At 42.6% G+C, this 14,804-nt stretch overlaps 1 protein-coding gene and 1 long non-coding RNA gene across 4 annotated transcripts in view; one reads left to right on the top strand and one right to left on the bottom strand.

Annotated features, from left to right (window-relative positions):
• LOC105550043 overlaps nucleotides 1-2,368 on the bottom strand; it is a 275,823-nt gene extending 273,455 nt beyond the window's left edge. Inside the window, exon 1 of the long non-coding RNA XR_001007642.1 lies at nucleotides 2,142-2,368. This is a non-coding gene — a long non-coding RNA (uncharacterized LOC105550043). The remainder of the gene's footprint in view (nucleotides 1-2,141) is intronic.
• A 179-nt stretch (nucleotides 2,369-2,547) lies between these two features.
• Nucleotides 2,548-14,300, top strand: LOC105550039 (cytochrome c-type heme lyase). Of its 3 annotated transcripts, none has more exons than XM_011994871.1 (7): nucleotides 2,548-2,675; nucleotides 3,252-3,393; nucleotides 6,046-6,197; nucleotides 8,515-8,663; nucleotides 9,739-9,858; nucleotides 12,127-12,213; nucleotides 12,832-14,300. In XM_011994871.1, exons 2-7 carry the CDS (start codon nucleotides 3,294-3,296, stop codon nucleotides 13,028-13,030), a joined length of 807 nt encoding a protein of 268 aa, XP_011850261.1. In that variant the 5' UTR covers nucleotides 2,548-2,675; nucleotides 3,252-3,293; the 3' UTR covers nucleotides 13,031-14,300. The 3 variants fall into 3 exon arrangements, with proteins under 3 accessions (XP_011850261.1, XP_011850260.1, XP_011850259.1); XM_011994870.1 differs by having other exon boundaries at nucleotides 2,548-2,712; XM_011994869.1 differs by having other exon boundaries at nucleotides 2,548-2,770.
• The last annotated feature ends 504 nt before the right edge of the window (nucleotides 14,301-14,804 follow it).

Below are 14,804 nucleotides of genomic sequence, written 5' to 3'. Positions count from 1 at the left end.
GGAAAGAACAGAGACTCATAGGTGAGACAGGGAATTGTGGGAAAGAATAAAGAATGGGGGAAGACATCAGGAATTGTAAGAAAAACAGAATTGTGGGAGTGACACAAAATTGTGGACACACAGGGAATTGTGGGAGAGAAGGGAGAATTATGAAAGAGAAGAGATTATTGTGGGTGAAACATGAAATTGTGTAAGAGCACAGAGTATTGTGAGAGAACAGAATTACAAGGGAGACTAAGGAGTTAGGGGAGAGACTACAGAATTGCAAATGAGGATGGAGTATTTTAAGAGAATGGAGGACTGTGAGTGAAAGTGAAGAATTATCAGAGAGAAGAAAGAATTATGAGAAAGATGTGGAATTATGAGAAAGACAGGAAATTGTAGCATATAACACAGAATTGTGGGAGAGAGCAGAATTGTGGGAGAGACATAGATTTGTGGAGAGGACAGGACAAAGAATTGTGGGAGAGACACAGGATTGTGGGAGAGAACAAAAAATTGTGGAAGAGACACAAAATTGTGGGAGAAAAGGTACACTTGTGGGATAGAAAATTGTGAATGAGAATATTGTGAGAAAACAGAATTATGAGAGAATGGGAATTAGGGGAGAGACTGGGGAATTGTGAACAATCATGGAGTATTTTGAGAGAATGGAGAATTGTAAGAGTGGGGAATTCTGTGAAAGAACAAAGAATTGTGGGGGAGATGGGGAATTATAGGAAAGACAGGAAATTGTAGCATAGAATACAGAATTATGGTTGAGATAAGGAATTGTGGGAGAGAACAGAGAATTATGAGAGGAAACCAAAAATTGTGGGAAGAAACATGGAATTATGGGAGACACAGGGAGTTGTGGGAGAACAGAAAACTCAGGGAGAGACAGAAAATTGGGGGAGAGAACAGAGAGTTATGGGAGATACAGGAAACCATGGGAGAGAATACGGTGTTGTGGGAGAGAAGGAATAATTATGAGAATGAAGGGAAAATTGTGAGAGAAAGGAAATCATGAAAAATAATATTGTGAGAGAACAGAATTATGAGAGATAATGGGGAATTACAGGAGAGACTGGGGAATAAGAACAGAGTATTGTGAGCGAACAGAACATTGTGGAAATGAATAATTTTGAGAGAAAAGAATTGTGAGAAACAGAGTCATAGGGAGTGATGGAAAAGACAGAACTGTGGGAGAAACAAAACTGTGGGAAATAGAATTTTGAGAGATACAAGAATTTGAAGGAAAGAATAAAGGATTGCTGAGAAACCCAGCAAATTGTAGGAAAAACAATAGAATTATGGGCAAGACAGGGATTTGTGAGACAGAAAAGTGAATTGTGGGAGACACGGGGAATTGTGGGAGAAACAAGAGAATTGTGAGCAAGACAAGGAATTGTGGGACAGAAAAATGAATTGTGGGAAGGAATAGAATTTTGGAAGTGACTTGGGATTGTGGGAGAAATAAGGAATTGTGGGAGAGACAGAAGATTGTGGAAGGAACTGAGAATTGTGGGAGACAGAATTGTGGGTAACAAAACAGAATTGTGGGAGTGAAAGGGAATTGTGGGAGGGACAAAAGAATTGTGGGTAAAGACAGAAGTTGAGCTGTGATGTAGTCAATGTAGTTGAAATGGAATCCTTGGGCTATCCTGTAGGCAGTTCTGATGCTGGGATGGCCCTTCTGAGTTGCTCCCCCTGGGGCTAGGGGTCTGGACTTACGTGCCCTTGCAGAGACCCTCATAGGATGCAGACCGTCCCCAAGGAGGGAATGTGATTTTGTGTGAAGAAATTCTCTTAGGCAGAGGACAATTCCTGGAGACTCAGCTGAAAGCTGTGAGCCCCCAACACTTCCTGCACCAGGGGGCATCTGGACGTATTTCACAGAGCCACTATAGTTATATAGAAAGATATATGTTTTTTTATTAACACTTTAAGTAACAAGATCAAATTACCTTAATTTCAAAGTAGTGGATGGATGATATTTTGAGACAGGCACAACAACCATATGTGACATAATTTATCTGTGATGTTTATTAGTGCCACATATAGCTAATAGTACTAGGATTTGTTGCCTACATTCCTGACGGAAGAAAATGCTACATTTTTGTTGGAGGTAAATGAAAATACAGACATTCAAAATCACACACCCAGTTAAGAAGAACTTAGCAGCCAGAACACTGTCTTGTTCACTTTTGGATCTCCACCACCGAAGTTATGGGCATCTACTAACGTTTCTTGAATCATTGCTACAATTAAAACTGATGGGATAACATTTAAAAAACCAGAAATTTAAAAACTCCAAAGCACTCCCTCTGCCGCATAAAGCGTACATAGTAGAGCTCTTCACTCTAGGGAAGTCTCTGGACCAGACAGCCTTACCTCCCACAGCTGGCATTTTGAAAAAGGCTCCCGGCCTGGAGGGGCGGGGCCAGAGAGCGGCCCCCGCAGCAGCTACAGGCCGAGGCGAGGAGAGGACGGAAGCTGCTCTCCGTGATTGACGGAAAATACTACTCTTCAGCCCGCCTCCCGCGTGCCCGGAAGTCCCGCCTTCTGAAAAGGAAGTAGGGGTGCGTGAGAACGCCGGCGGTGACCGTGGCCACAGCGGTGACCCAGTGAGAGGAAGGCGGCGGCGGCGGCGGGAAGTCACTGCTGCTGTGGGTTCGGGTTGGCTACTGAAGGCGGTACCGGCCTCTCGGAGCAGCCCGGGGGAGGGCTCAGGTGCAGAAGGGCAGGCTGGCCGCGGCCGGTTTGGTCTGGGGACCGCGGGCTGGAGCAGGTGGGCAAGCGCCGGGACGGTGTGGGGAAGACACTTGGCACCTCCTCGACCTCTGGTGTCACTTCGTTTCTTCGAATTCCTATTCATGCGCCGCACCCTTCCCGGACCCCCAGCCCCTCGCTAAGGCTCTGGGGTCAGGGGTCAAGTCTGGGCTCAGTGGGCCTCCCTTCTTCCTCCACCCGGGTCACCACTCCTAGGAAACCCTCGCCCCACGCCCGCCTCAGGCCTGTACCTCCTGGCTGTGGCGTGGTTTCTCAGCGACTGCCTCACCTCAGTCCCAAAATCCTCACTGCCTTAGATACGTGCCCCCAGAGGTTGGCCTAGGTTTCACAGTATTTCCCTAAGGGGGCGATATATTAAAGCTGTCCCTCGAAGTTAGTACCCTGCCTGGTAGATGCCCATGGGATGACAAAGAGGAGGGAGGAACAAGAGTTGACCAGATTAGAAGAGTCCAGAGACATTAATCTATTTGTTTTGGCAGGTGGAAATTTAAAATTGTTTGGAGTCAACACTGTTTCCAGCCATGGGTTTGTCTCCATCTGCTCCTGCTGTTGCAGTTCAGGCCTCAAACACTTCAGCATCCCCACCTTCAGGATGTCCGATGCACGAAGGGAAAATGAAAGGTAATGGGCCGTTTGTCTAGAAAATGAAAACAAAAGATAATTCACGGCCGGGTGCGGTGGTTCACGCCTGTGACAGCACTTTGGGAGGCCGTGGTGGGTGGATTGCTTGAGCTCAGAAGTTCGAGATCAGCCTGGGCAACATTGCAAAAACCTGCCTCTACAAAAAAATACAAACAGTAGCCAGATGTAGTGGTGGGTGCCCGTAGTACCAGCGACTCGGGAGGTTGAGGTGGGCAGGATCGCCTGGGAGGCCGAGGTTGCAGTGAGCCAAGATTGTGACACTGCACTCCGGCCTGGGTGACAGAGTGAGACTGTCTTAAAAAAATTCTTGAAAGGCTCTAAAGGAAGAGGCAGTGTAGTATGCTGCTGAGGCTGGTAGGCATGGGAGTCAGGCACCCTGGGTCTGGTCCTTATTTTGCGTCTTATTGAGGTTTGTGAGTCTAGACAAGTTAACTCTGTAAGCCGCAGTCTGTCATCTGTAAGATGAGTGTATAATAATATTTCACAAGCCTGTCATGATGATTGAGATAGTACATGAGAACATAGTGAGTACTCTAAACCAGCCCCAACTTCCCAAAGTTTACTTGTGCCTACATCAGTGGTTCTTAACTGGAGGGGGGCAATCGTCCCTTCCCACAGGGGACATTTGCCAATATCTGGAGGCATTTTTGGTTGTCACAAGTGAGAGGAAAGTGAATAGAGGGCAGGAGTGCTCCTAAACATCCTACAATGTACAGAACAGCCCCCCAACAAAGAATCAGCTGGCCCCAAATATCAAGAGGGCCATGGTTGAGAAACCTTGGTCTGGATCTAGCTGTCTTAATAAATAACCTTTGCTCCCATAGCCATTTCAGTATTCTTATATATAAAAGTAAGCCATCACCTAATGGGCTTGCTGTCCATTCTTTAGATAAGAAAATGAAAATGGAAAAGCTGTCTTTCATTATTAATTGATGCAGGTCTACTTTAGATTGTTTGTATTAAAGTGTGGCTTGAATCAGTAAGTCGTGAAGGGCGGAAGCAACATGGTGTGCTTACTGAGTACTAATGCTTGTGATGTTAATTCATTGCTTCAGTCAGCCAGCCTATTCTGAGAGGTCACTGCCCATTCTGTACCAAGCACTACTGGGTTTTGTTTGTTTGTTTCTGCACGAGAGAATAACATTACAAAATGGAGCTTTGCCTGATGGAGCTTACATTCTCATCTTCATAAGCTGTGTGGTCGGTTTTTTCCCTATTTTATAGTCAAGGAAACTAAGACTTGGAGTAACTGATGCTCCAAGTCACATAGTAAGTGGCAAAGCCAGCAAAAGTTCTGTGACCTTGGACAAGGACAGACAGTGTTCTTCTGGGGTTTCTTTGTACAGGAAGAATTGAGACAGATCAGCCAAAGCAGGTGTGCTGCTATTCTGAGTGTCCTCAGCGAGATCCTAGAACTCTTTCCTTGGTTTTATTTCATTTGCTGTATATCTTTGAGAGCTGCCAGACTTATTACATTAATAAAGAATGTGGGTGTCTATAGGAGATCATAGGGGCTACTGGTTATATGATGTGAAAAATTGAAATGTTATTTTCTTTCTAACACCCAGCTGGGATCTATGACTTGAAAAGGATTGGTGCTTTCAGTGGTAGAGAAGAAAGGCATAGCAAGTCTTCACCCCTAAAGTGGGCAGTGGCACAGGGCACCAGGAAATAAGGGCTTGGGAGGAGAAGTGCAGGGAAGGAAGTGAAAGCAAACTCATCTTTTTCATGTGTATTGTTGTAGTTATTGCTGCTGCCTGAGGCCAAGATTCCATTACATGAGCAGCTGTCTTCTGTGTCACAGCTCTCCAAGTGCCTGCTCATTCTCTGAATCAGTTTCCCAGTCTCCCACTAATTGGGATCAGCATCCTGGGTCTTTGGGCATAACCCTTGCTATTGCTCATCTCATTAGGCTCAGACCTTCCCTTGTAATGGGCATCTTGATCCTGTATGGGTTGTAGAATGTTTTCTTTTATTGTCTGCCTTTTCCTGTTAAACTCTTGCCGTTGACTGATGGGAATAGGCCCTAGGCCACGTGGTTTTCCTATGCCTTGTTTCAGTCTTGGGACAAAGCAGAGTGGCATTCAGATTTTTTTGCAGTAGCCTTTGTGATGTCTCCTCTGTTCATTTTCTTCTCCCATTCCTTGTACCTGAGATAATGCATCAGTAATGAAAGCCTGGATTGCAACTGTGTCCTGTTTGGGGCTGGACTTCTCTGGAACAAGTGAATGAAAAGTCAAGGAGACCCTGTGAAATGTGGCTGGTCCCCACTTAGGTTCCTCTAACAGCTCCCCAGCTGCTCCTTCAGCCAGGTTACTTAAACCATGGCATGGATAACACGTGCTCTTGCAACTGCCAAGGTTTTTTGGCTTATTTTTGCTGGGGGTGTGATACAATTAGAGAATGGGTACTCATTTTTCTTTCAAAGGAAATGTAAATTTGTAGAACCTTCTCATCTTTAGGATTTTGGAATGTTAGCTAGTTCACTTTTTGGTAGATTTAAATGGAAGAAACCTGACTTTTCCTGTGGTGGTAATCATTGGTCAGAAATTCAGCACTTTAGTGCTTCAATTGAGAGAGCTAGATGTCCTGCCTTCATAGTGACACCATTTTTATACTTGATTATTTCAGAGTGTCCAGTGAGTACAGTGCCATCTGGCCCAAACTGTGAGAAGAAAACATACTCTGTGCCTGCCCACCAGGAACGCGCCTATGAGTACGTGGAGTGTCCCATTAGGGGCACTGCTGCTGAGAATAAGGAGAACCTAGATCCTTCAAATCTGGTAATCCACACTCATGTTTTCTTTCTGGAGCTTTTTATGCAGAGTTGCTTGTACAGACTCCTAAGACAAGTTGCAGATGGCTAGGATGAATTCTTCTGTCCTTTGAAAACAGGGAAGTTAGATATTCCATCTATAGTGAAAATCTAGATGTGTTAGTAAGTGTAGTTTCAGGGAGTGCCTGGGGAAAAAAAATAAAAAACCAGTGATTATGAGCAGCCAGCATAGTTGTACTGGGAATAAGCCATACCAAATGAATATTTTCTTCTGGGAGAGTTACTAGGTAGGTGGTAGATGGGAAATTCTGTAAGAACCATAGCTAGAGTTAATTAAGGTATCTTTGGTCTAGGGAAACTTTGTAGACACATTACATGATTGGGGAACTTCTTCAGGTACAATAGGGTGCCAGCCTGCACGAGTCATTAGGGTGGTTCACTGTTGTGTGACTGCCAGCAAATTTAATGCCATTGAGAAGTGAGGGCAAGGTAGATGTGACATCACTACATTTTGTGATGGACAGCATCAGAGATTGTGGTCTAAAGTTTGCAATCATGTTTTAACAGGAGGCTCAGGCATATACTTTAGAGGGCCACGGGATTATCAGGAGTAGAAATTTTAGCAAACCAGGCAGCATGTAAAGAAACTAGAAATATTTAGCCTGGAAAAGAAAGGGTGTGGGAGATACAATAGCAGCGTCCACCTCAGGAATCAACAAACTATGGCCCACTGCCTGTTTTTGAAAATAAAGTTTTGGACAATGCACCAAGATTATCTTGCACATAGGCCTTCAAATATTTGCACCAGAGGTCTTTGGCAAACTGCTTCTATAAAGGGCCAGGTAGTAAATATGTTTGGTTCTATGGGCCATAGGGTCTCTGTCATACTACTCAGTTTTGCTGCTGCTGCTTTCTCTGTAGCATGAAAGCAGTGACAGACAACATTATCCGAAGCCCCTGGCAGACCACTGGCCTAGATGATCTCTAATAGGTGAGTGGTTCAGAACATGGACCTTTTGGAATCTTACAGACCTAGACACTTACCCCATGGGATCATGATATGTAGTGAGAATATGAATAACAGCTAACTTTTCTTTTGGTCCCTTTTTAAAAATTTTTTCATTCAAGGTTAGCCAACTGAAGCAGTGGGAGAGGAGAAGTAACAAAGAAATCTGTAACTGGTTGTGATCAATTAGTTGTAAATACCACTGTACTCAGACCAGCCTCTTTTGGTCACTTCTGTAGCATTTAAGCTAAGCACCCTACATTCTCCCCTTTAATCCTCATAACAACTCTGTGTGGCCAGTATTCTTAGTGTCCCCATTTCAGACTGAAGATACTGAGAGTGAAGGAGTCATTCACCCCACATCACCAGCTAGGAAGTGGCAGAGCCAAAACTGAATCCTTATCCACCTCAGACCCATGTTCTTAAACACACTGTGTTTAAGTGTATTTAACATAATGCAGGTAGAACACTCTGCAGTGCCTACCACACATGGCCCTTCCTGCTGTCGGTATTCTAACTGAGGGCCTTGTTGTGATGGAGACTTTTAATTAATGTTTACTAGGAAATCCTTTATACGTCTAACACAGAAAGTTCAAGGCCAGTCATTCCCAACCTTGAGTGATTTTGCCCCTCAGGCAAATATCCTGCTAAACATCCTACAGTACTTAGACCGCCATAACTAAAAATTGTCCAGCTCCAAATGTCAGTAGTGCCACGGATGAGAGACCCTGGCTAAGGCTGAGGCTAAGTTAAGGCTAACACCATAACAGTATTGGTGACCCACATGTCTGCGAGAAGGGATTCTTCCCACCTTCTGACCTGGCAGTGTTGAGACGCAAAGACTCATCTGTAGTATATTTTGCCTAAGGGATGAAGCATAAGCAGAAACCTAAAAAATCTGAGAATATTTTTTAAAAAAAGCAGTGCTGTACATGTGTGCTATGAGGCTTTTCCCCAGAGAGTGAATAGTCATTTTTGAAAAGCCTGTCATAAAGTTTTTAGAAATGCCTGAAGATCATGGCATTAGTTTCTACTTATTCCTTGGTGACATTACTTCTAAATTTGTTCAAAGGAGAAAGAGGCCAAAAATTTAACCACAGTGTTTACCATATTTGAGAACTTAATCAGTGAAGAAACACAACCTCAGTAATCTGACTCTTCAAAACAATCAAATTATCTGAGAAGTCTGAAATTTTGATGTCACTGATTTAATAAGTAATCTGTGCTTTCTGTGTGATGTATTGCTTTCCAGGAAGTGGTTAATTATATTGCCTTTTACTTTATATCCTATAAAAGAAAATCTGTTTATTTTATTTAGATGCCACCACCCAATCAAACACCAGCTCCAGATCAGCCATTTGTATTATCTACTGTCAGAGAAGAGTCATCCATTCCCAGAGCAGATTCAGAGAAAAAGTGGGTTTACCCTTCCGAGCAGATGTTCTGGAATGCAATGTTAAAGAAAGGGTGAGTGAACATATTATTTAAAATAAAAATTTGGTTGTCAGAATATCCAAGAGTTGTGTGCTGAAGAGATTTTTTACCTTCAAAACAATATGGTACATTTTAATGTATTAATCAGTTTATAATCACCTGATTTTTCACACCTGTCAGATTGTAAGTGCAAGGCCAGTGTATTACATCAGGGTTCTCAAGAGAAACAGAACCAATAGGATATGTGTAGAGGGGCAGGAGACAAGGAGGGCAGGAAGATATGTATTGTAGGGAATTGACTTACACAATTATGTAAAGCTGAGAAGTCCCAAGATCTGCAGTCAGCAAGCGGGAGACCCAGGAGAGCCAATGGCACACTTCTAGTCTGAAAGTCAGCAGTCTCAAGATGCAAGAAGAACTGATGTTTCAGTTTAAGTCCAAAGGCAGGAAAAGCCCAATGTCCCAACTCAAGCAGTCATGCAGAAGACCTTCCCTCTTACTCATGGAAGGGTCAGCTTTTTTGTCATTCAGGTCTGCAACTGATTGGATGTGACCCACCCATACGGAGTAGGGAGGGCAGTCTGCTTTACTTAGCCTACTGATTAGAATGTTACTCACATTCAAAAACACCCTCACAGACACAGCCAGCATGTTTGACCAAATGTCTGGGCATCCTGTGGCATAGTCAGGTTGACACATTAAAATTAACCATCAATAGGTTTTTTTAAAAAACTGAAAACACTTTTAGATAAAATGTTTAGAAAAAGTTAGGGGATCATTGATCAGTGGTACTATCTGAACAAATGTCACCGTAAAAGTAGATGATTCTGTAAGTCTGGTTTACTGTGACTCAGTAAAATGAGACTAAGATGAACCTTTTATATTTGTTTTCAATGCTTCTGTAGTAGCTTTGGATTTATAGTGCTGCTCCATGATCATGGGTAAATCTTGAAAATGAGCCTTAGATCTGTTAAATTCAGAGAAAGTGAGCATTCTTAGTTCTTTCTCAAAGGGGAATGTTGAATAAATCATCTTATGAAAATATGTGGATTAACTTTATGGCATTATCAGGAACATTTGTCAAATTTTACCATATGTTCTTTCCTAGGTGGAAGTGGAAAGATGAGGATATCAGTCAGAAGGATATGTATAATATCATTAGAATTCACAATCAGAATAACGAGCAGGCTTGGAAGGAGATTTTGAAGTGGGAAGCCCTTCATGCTGCGTAAGTATGTTTGAGATCTTAAAAACAAATCTTTCAAGCATCTTTCTTATTTCATATCAGCTTTCTAGAGTTTTAACATTTTATTCAAATCATTTGTTATTCTAATAAAACATTTTATGTAGCAGGCATGGCTCAGTGACAATTGTTGCATGACAGGCCACCCTTCTTAGTTGAAAAATAGCAACCATTTTATTAGACTTGTGGATTCAGTGGGTCTGGAATACGCCAAGGACAGGGCAAGGATGGCTTGTCTCTGTTCCTTGATATCTGGGGCCTCAGCTGCGAAGACTCAGTGGTCAGGATGGCTTCCGAGCCATGGGCTAGAGTCTTCTGAAGGCCTGCTCGTTTACTCCTCTGGCAAGTGGTACTGGCTTTTGGCCAGAACACCTCCACATGGCCCCTGAATATGGCTGCTTCGGCTTCCTCCTATCATGGTGGCTAGGTTGCAATAGCTAGAGTTCCAGAAAGCATCAGGAGCCTGCCCAGATTCAAGGGGAAGCGACAGAGACCGTGCCTCTCAGCAGAAGGAGCATCACAGCCCTTCGAAAGCAGAGCAGGTGGGAAGGGAGATGCTAAAATGCCATCTGCCCCAAGGGAGGTGGGAAAGACATTTTTGTTCCCTCAATAGCATTTATTTAATCCCCATTAGGACTAAACACAAAGAGATGTCTTAACTCAGAGCCCTTTTTCTCAGGGAGAATAGGTAAATGCAGCTGTGTGTGTTAAAGGAGACAGGGCTTCAGTCTGTTGATAGTAGTGGTTCTCACACTGGAGCGTGCATCAGGATCATGGGGAAGGTTTGTTAAAACCTAGCATGCTGGGCCCCACCCCCAGGGTGTCTGACTTAGTCCGTTTCGGGTGGTGCCTAGGCTGGGTGTATCTAGAGCATTGCATATGCTGCTGGTTTGAGCCAGGTTATGTCATAAACAGTGGTTTTAAATTCATTGCACAATGTGATTAATTTCTTGGCCAAAGTCCACTTAATGATTTTTAAGGTGTTTTGTTTGTTTTTAATATTTGCACTCTGAAGTTCATTGGTTGCACTCCCTGGCTGTCACTGACTGAGCCTCAGGCCTGGGGTGGGTTCATATGAGAGGGGAACAACTGCGACCATGTTGCCCTCAGTAACCTCTGGCCTGAGAGGAGCCACAAGTGTTTACAGTGACCTACTTTGAAAGTGTGTTCTAATTAAGACCACCTGCTAATTACTTGTGTGATTATGGAGCAAAGAGAAGAGAGAAAAGGGAATTTCAGTTTGTCAGTTTCAGTTCCTTCTCCAGTTATCTTCTGTCAAAATTAAGTAGACCTTTTAAAAACTCATGCTATGGTCTGCAGAAGAAAGTTTTGCCTAGATTGAGTTTACCTTTTTGCCTGTGACCCTCTTGAGAAGAGATGTTAAGGAGTAGTTCCTAAAAGGAGAAGAAAAGTAACTCATAAGTCCTCCAGTAGAAGTCCTTTATACCTTGGAAATTTTTCTCCCTCCCACTTACTTAGACACCTATCTTGTTATCCATGGGAGCAGCTAACAATATAGGTGGCCTCCTGATTTGGCCACCACTCCCTCTGTCTTGGAAACAGCTGTCTGTCTAGCCTGTAGGTGGGCTGTGAACTCCACGAGGACAGGGCTCAGAGGGTCTTGTTGGCACTGCTATACCCTGGTGCCCACAGAGGGCTGGCACCTAGAGAGTCCTCAGCAGGGGTCTGTGGGTGAGGGAGTGCATTTGCCAGCTAGGACTCTGCTACCCCTCATCTTATGTGTAGTTTTTAAGGAGCTGGTCCAACATTAATTACAATCCATTTCTAGGGATTAATCCATCATTTTCTTTTCTTCATAAAGGCTGTTCATTGGTTTGAAATGAAAGAATAGAATTTTCTTGTTTGTCTGAAAAACCCCAGCTGCTATGTGCCAAAGAGAAAGAAGCATGATGCACAATACTTGAGGCTATTTTGTTTCTTTGTTTTTTTAATGTGCCTTTCCTCCTCCATGAAATGGAAAGGTCATTTGTCCTGACTCCTGCAAAGTGCAGTATAGATATCCAGAAGGAAGGGGAGGCGATGGAACGCACCCAGTCCAGAAGGAAAGAGAAACATTTTTAACAAATAGGCACTTGTTGTTTTAGTTGTTTTAGAACTTACCTTTCTCTGTAAATGTTATATTATGTGAAATGTATACAGGGAAAAAATGTATATTACTGAAAAATTAGAACATTATCTTTGTCAAAGAAAAGAAAGTATTTTAACAGACTTTTCTTATTTGGGGAATTCTAGAGAGTGTCCTTGTGGTCCATCATTGATCCGGTTCGGAGGGAAAGCAAAAGAGTATTCACCAAGGGCACGAATTCGTTCCTGGATGGGGTGAGTGTCAGCGTAGAAGTGTTGTTTCACCATCTTCAGATCCGGGTCAACTTTCTCTTCACACCAAAACCAGTCTAAGAATTGCAGTGCCATCTTGCAAAACCTAATCCATATTCAGCTGTAGATTTCTTTCTCTCCCTGAGGTTTGTCAATTAATGGGCAGATTTATTAGGGTGTAGAAGATTGCTTCCTATTTATCATAGGGTTGAATGGAGTTATCATCCATGTTTTGGATCTGCCCTCTTACTCTTCCCATGATCTATGTCTTTGGGTTTATGCACTTAGCCATCCTCCCTTTCTTTTCTAGCATACTTGAGATTCTTTGCTCACACCTGCATTTCTGCAGTATCTCAGCTGACCTCCCTGGCTTAGGTCTCTTCCCTACTGACCTTAATTCCTTTGTAGGCAGATGAGCTGCCATGTGATCTGGACTTACCACAGTTCTTCAGTGCCATCTTCCCTTAGTACTGTTCACTATGTGATGCTTTGAGTCTGACTTCCCCAGTTAGGTGTTTGGGAGCAGGTGTTTGCATGTGCTTCTTGAGCTTTCACATAGCTTAAACTGGGACTAAATGCAGTGCAAGCATTTTAACACTCAGTGGCATGTTTTTATTCCAGGTATGAGTTGCCTTTTGATAGGCATGATTGGATCATAAACCGTTGCGGGACAGAAGTTAGATATGTGATTGATTATTATGATGGTGGTGAAGTCAACAAGGACTACCAGTTCACCATCCTGGACGTCCGTCCTGCCTTAGATTCGCTTTCGGCAGTATGGGACAGAATGAAAGTCGCTTGGTGGCGTTGGACCTCGTAAAGCACTGTTTGAGATGGAAAAATATAAACTATTTTTTTTCTGAGAGATACATTAAACTATTTTCCCCAAATTGAATTGCACTCATGATGTAATGGGAACTTCAAGTGGGTAATCACACTTTTTCCTTCACTTAGTGAAGGATACTATGCACTGTTCACTTTTGAGTTGCATTGTACCGTGCAGTTTATAGCAGATCATTTTGTTTTCTTCCTACTTAGCTTAAGTGGGAAGCAGTCCCTCAGTTTTTCCTTTACCCGCAGTATTGCCTGTGTATTTCATCTCAAAAAGCCTGAACAACCTCTGAAAAAGAGCTCTTAAAAAGTGATGAAAGTTGCTTTTTTTCTTACTGTTTTCTCAGGAATACTCGAGAGATGTGAAGCCTGAGAGTCCGTGGTGGTGCTCAAGAGCTTTCATCTGGCCAAATATTTTAACTAAAACTGTTCATTATAAATAAGAGGTGATTATACCTTTTTTTAAAAAAAGTTACCATTATTTCTAAAGCCCCATGGTATGATTGTGACCTTTAACAAAATGCAAAGTTGTACACTGTAAAGGTACTCAGCTAAATTCTCTCCAAATCTGATTTATATGAATTTCTTAGACTGAATAGAGTACTTTCAACTATACCTTCCTTTGGAACATACCTTTTAAAAAATGTTCCCTTTAAATCCTGTTATTCTAATATGTAACCCTGCTCCCAACAAACAGGTCTCCTCATTGTTCCTGGTATTTGACAACTTATCCCAACTTCGAATCTCACTGCTTCCTTTGCTGGCAGCCTCCACCTTTCCCCGAATCAGTTGGCCTAATCCAAACCTTGAAAGCCTGGCTTAAGTCCTACTATCAGTGATGGTCCCCTCTAAAACATGATTTTATATTTGGCTGAGTGTTAAAATTCACAAGATGAGCCTTTTTTTTCCCAGATGGAGAATGCTTCAACTCAGTCTAGATTTTGTTTGTTTTAAGGAAGCTCTAAGTTTGCCATTGAAACTTTTTGTACCAGTAATCCATAAACTGGTTGTTCTCATTATAGCAGTATGTTACAAATGACTGCTGGTTTTTGTTTTTTTTTAACTGCCTATACTATTAAATCCTTTAATTTATCCTGAATGCTGTAGTGTTAAGTTAGTGGATGAAATTGGCAGTCTGTGGGTGATTAATTTGGTATGGATTTGTCAGTTTTGTGTGGAGTTTAAGAAATACAACAGCCATAAACTCTGCATTTCAAAATACTTGTATATTTGAAAATAAAGCTGATTAGTTCACAGGTTTTGAAAATTTTTTGGAGTAATTTTACACTTAACGATTGTTTGTTCAGACATATCTTTATAAAACCAATGCTTTATAGTAGAGTGATTTATAATCCAGCACACACATTTATTGCAGCACTCTTCACAATAGCAAAGACTTGTAACCAACCCAAATGCCCATCAATGATAGGCTGGATAAAGAAAATGTGGCACATATACACCATAGAATACTATGCAGCCATAAAAAGGATGAGTTCATGTCGTTTGCAGGGACATGGATGAAGCTGGAAACCATCATTTTCAGCAAACTAACACGAGAACAGATAACCAAACACCGCATGTTCTCACTCATAAGTGGGGGTCGAACAATGAGAATACATGGACACAGGGAGGGGAACATCATACATTGGGGCCTGTCAGGGGCTGGGGGGCGGTGCTAGGGTAGGGATAGCATGAGGAGAAATACCTAATATAGATGATGGATTGATGGCTGCAGCAAACCACCATGGCACATGTATACCTAT

Source organism: Mandrillus leucophaeus, unplaced genomic scaffold (genome assembly GCF_000951045.1).
Source record: "Mandrillus leucophaeus isolate KB7577 unplaced genomic scaffold, Mleu.le_1.0 Scaffold462, whole genome shotgun sequence".
Taxonomy (NCBI): Eukaryota; Metazoa; Chordata; class Mammalia; order Primates; family Cercopithecidae; genus Mandrillus; species Mandrillus leucophaeus.
The sequence above is the reverse complement of the archived record's forward strand: the minus strand, read 5'-3'. Positions and strand labels throughout refer to the sequence as shown.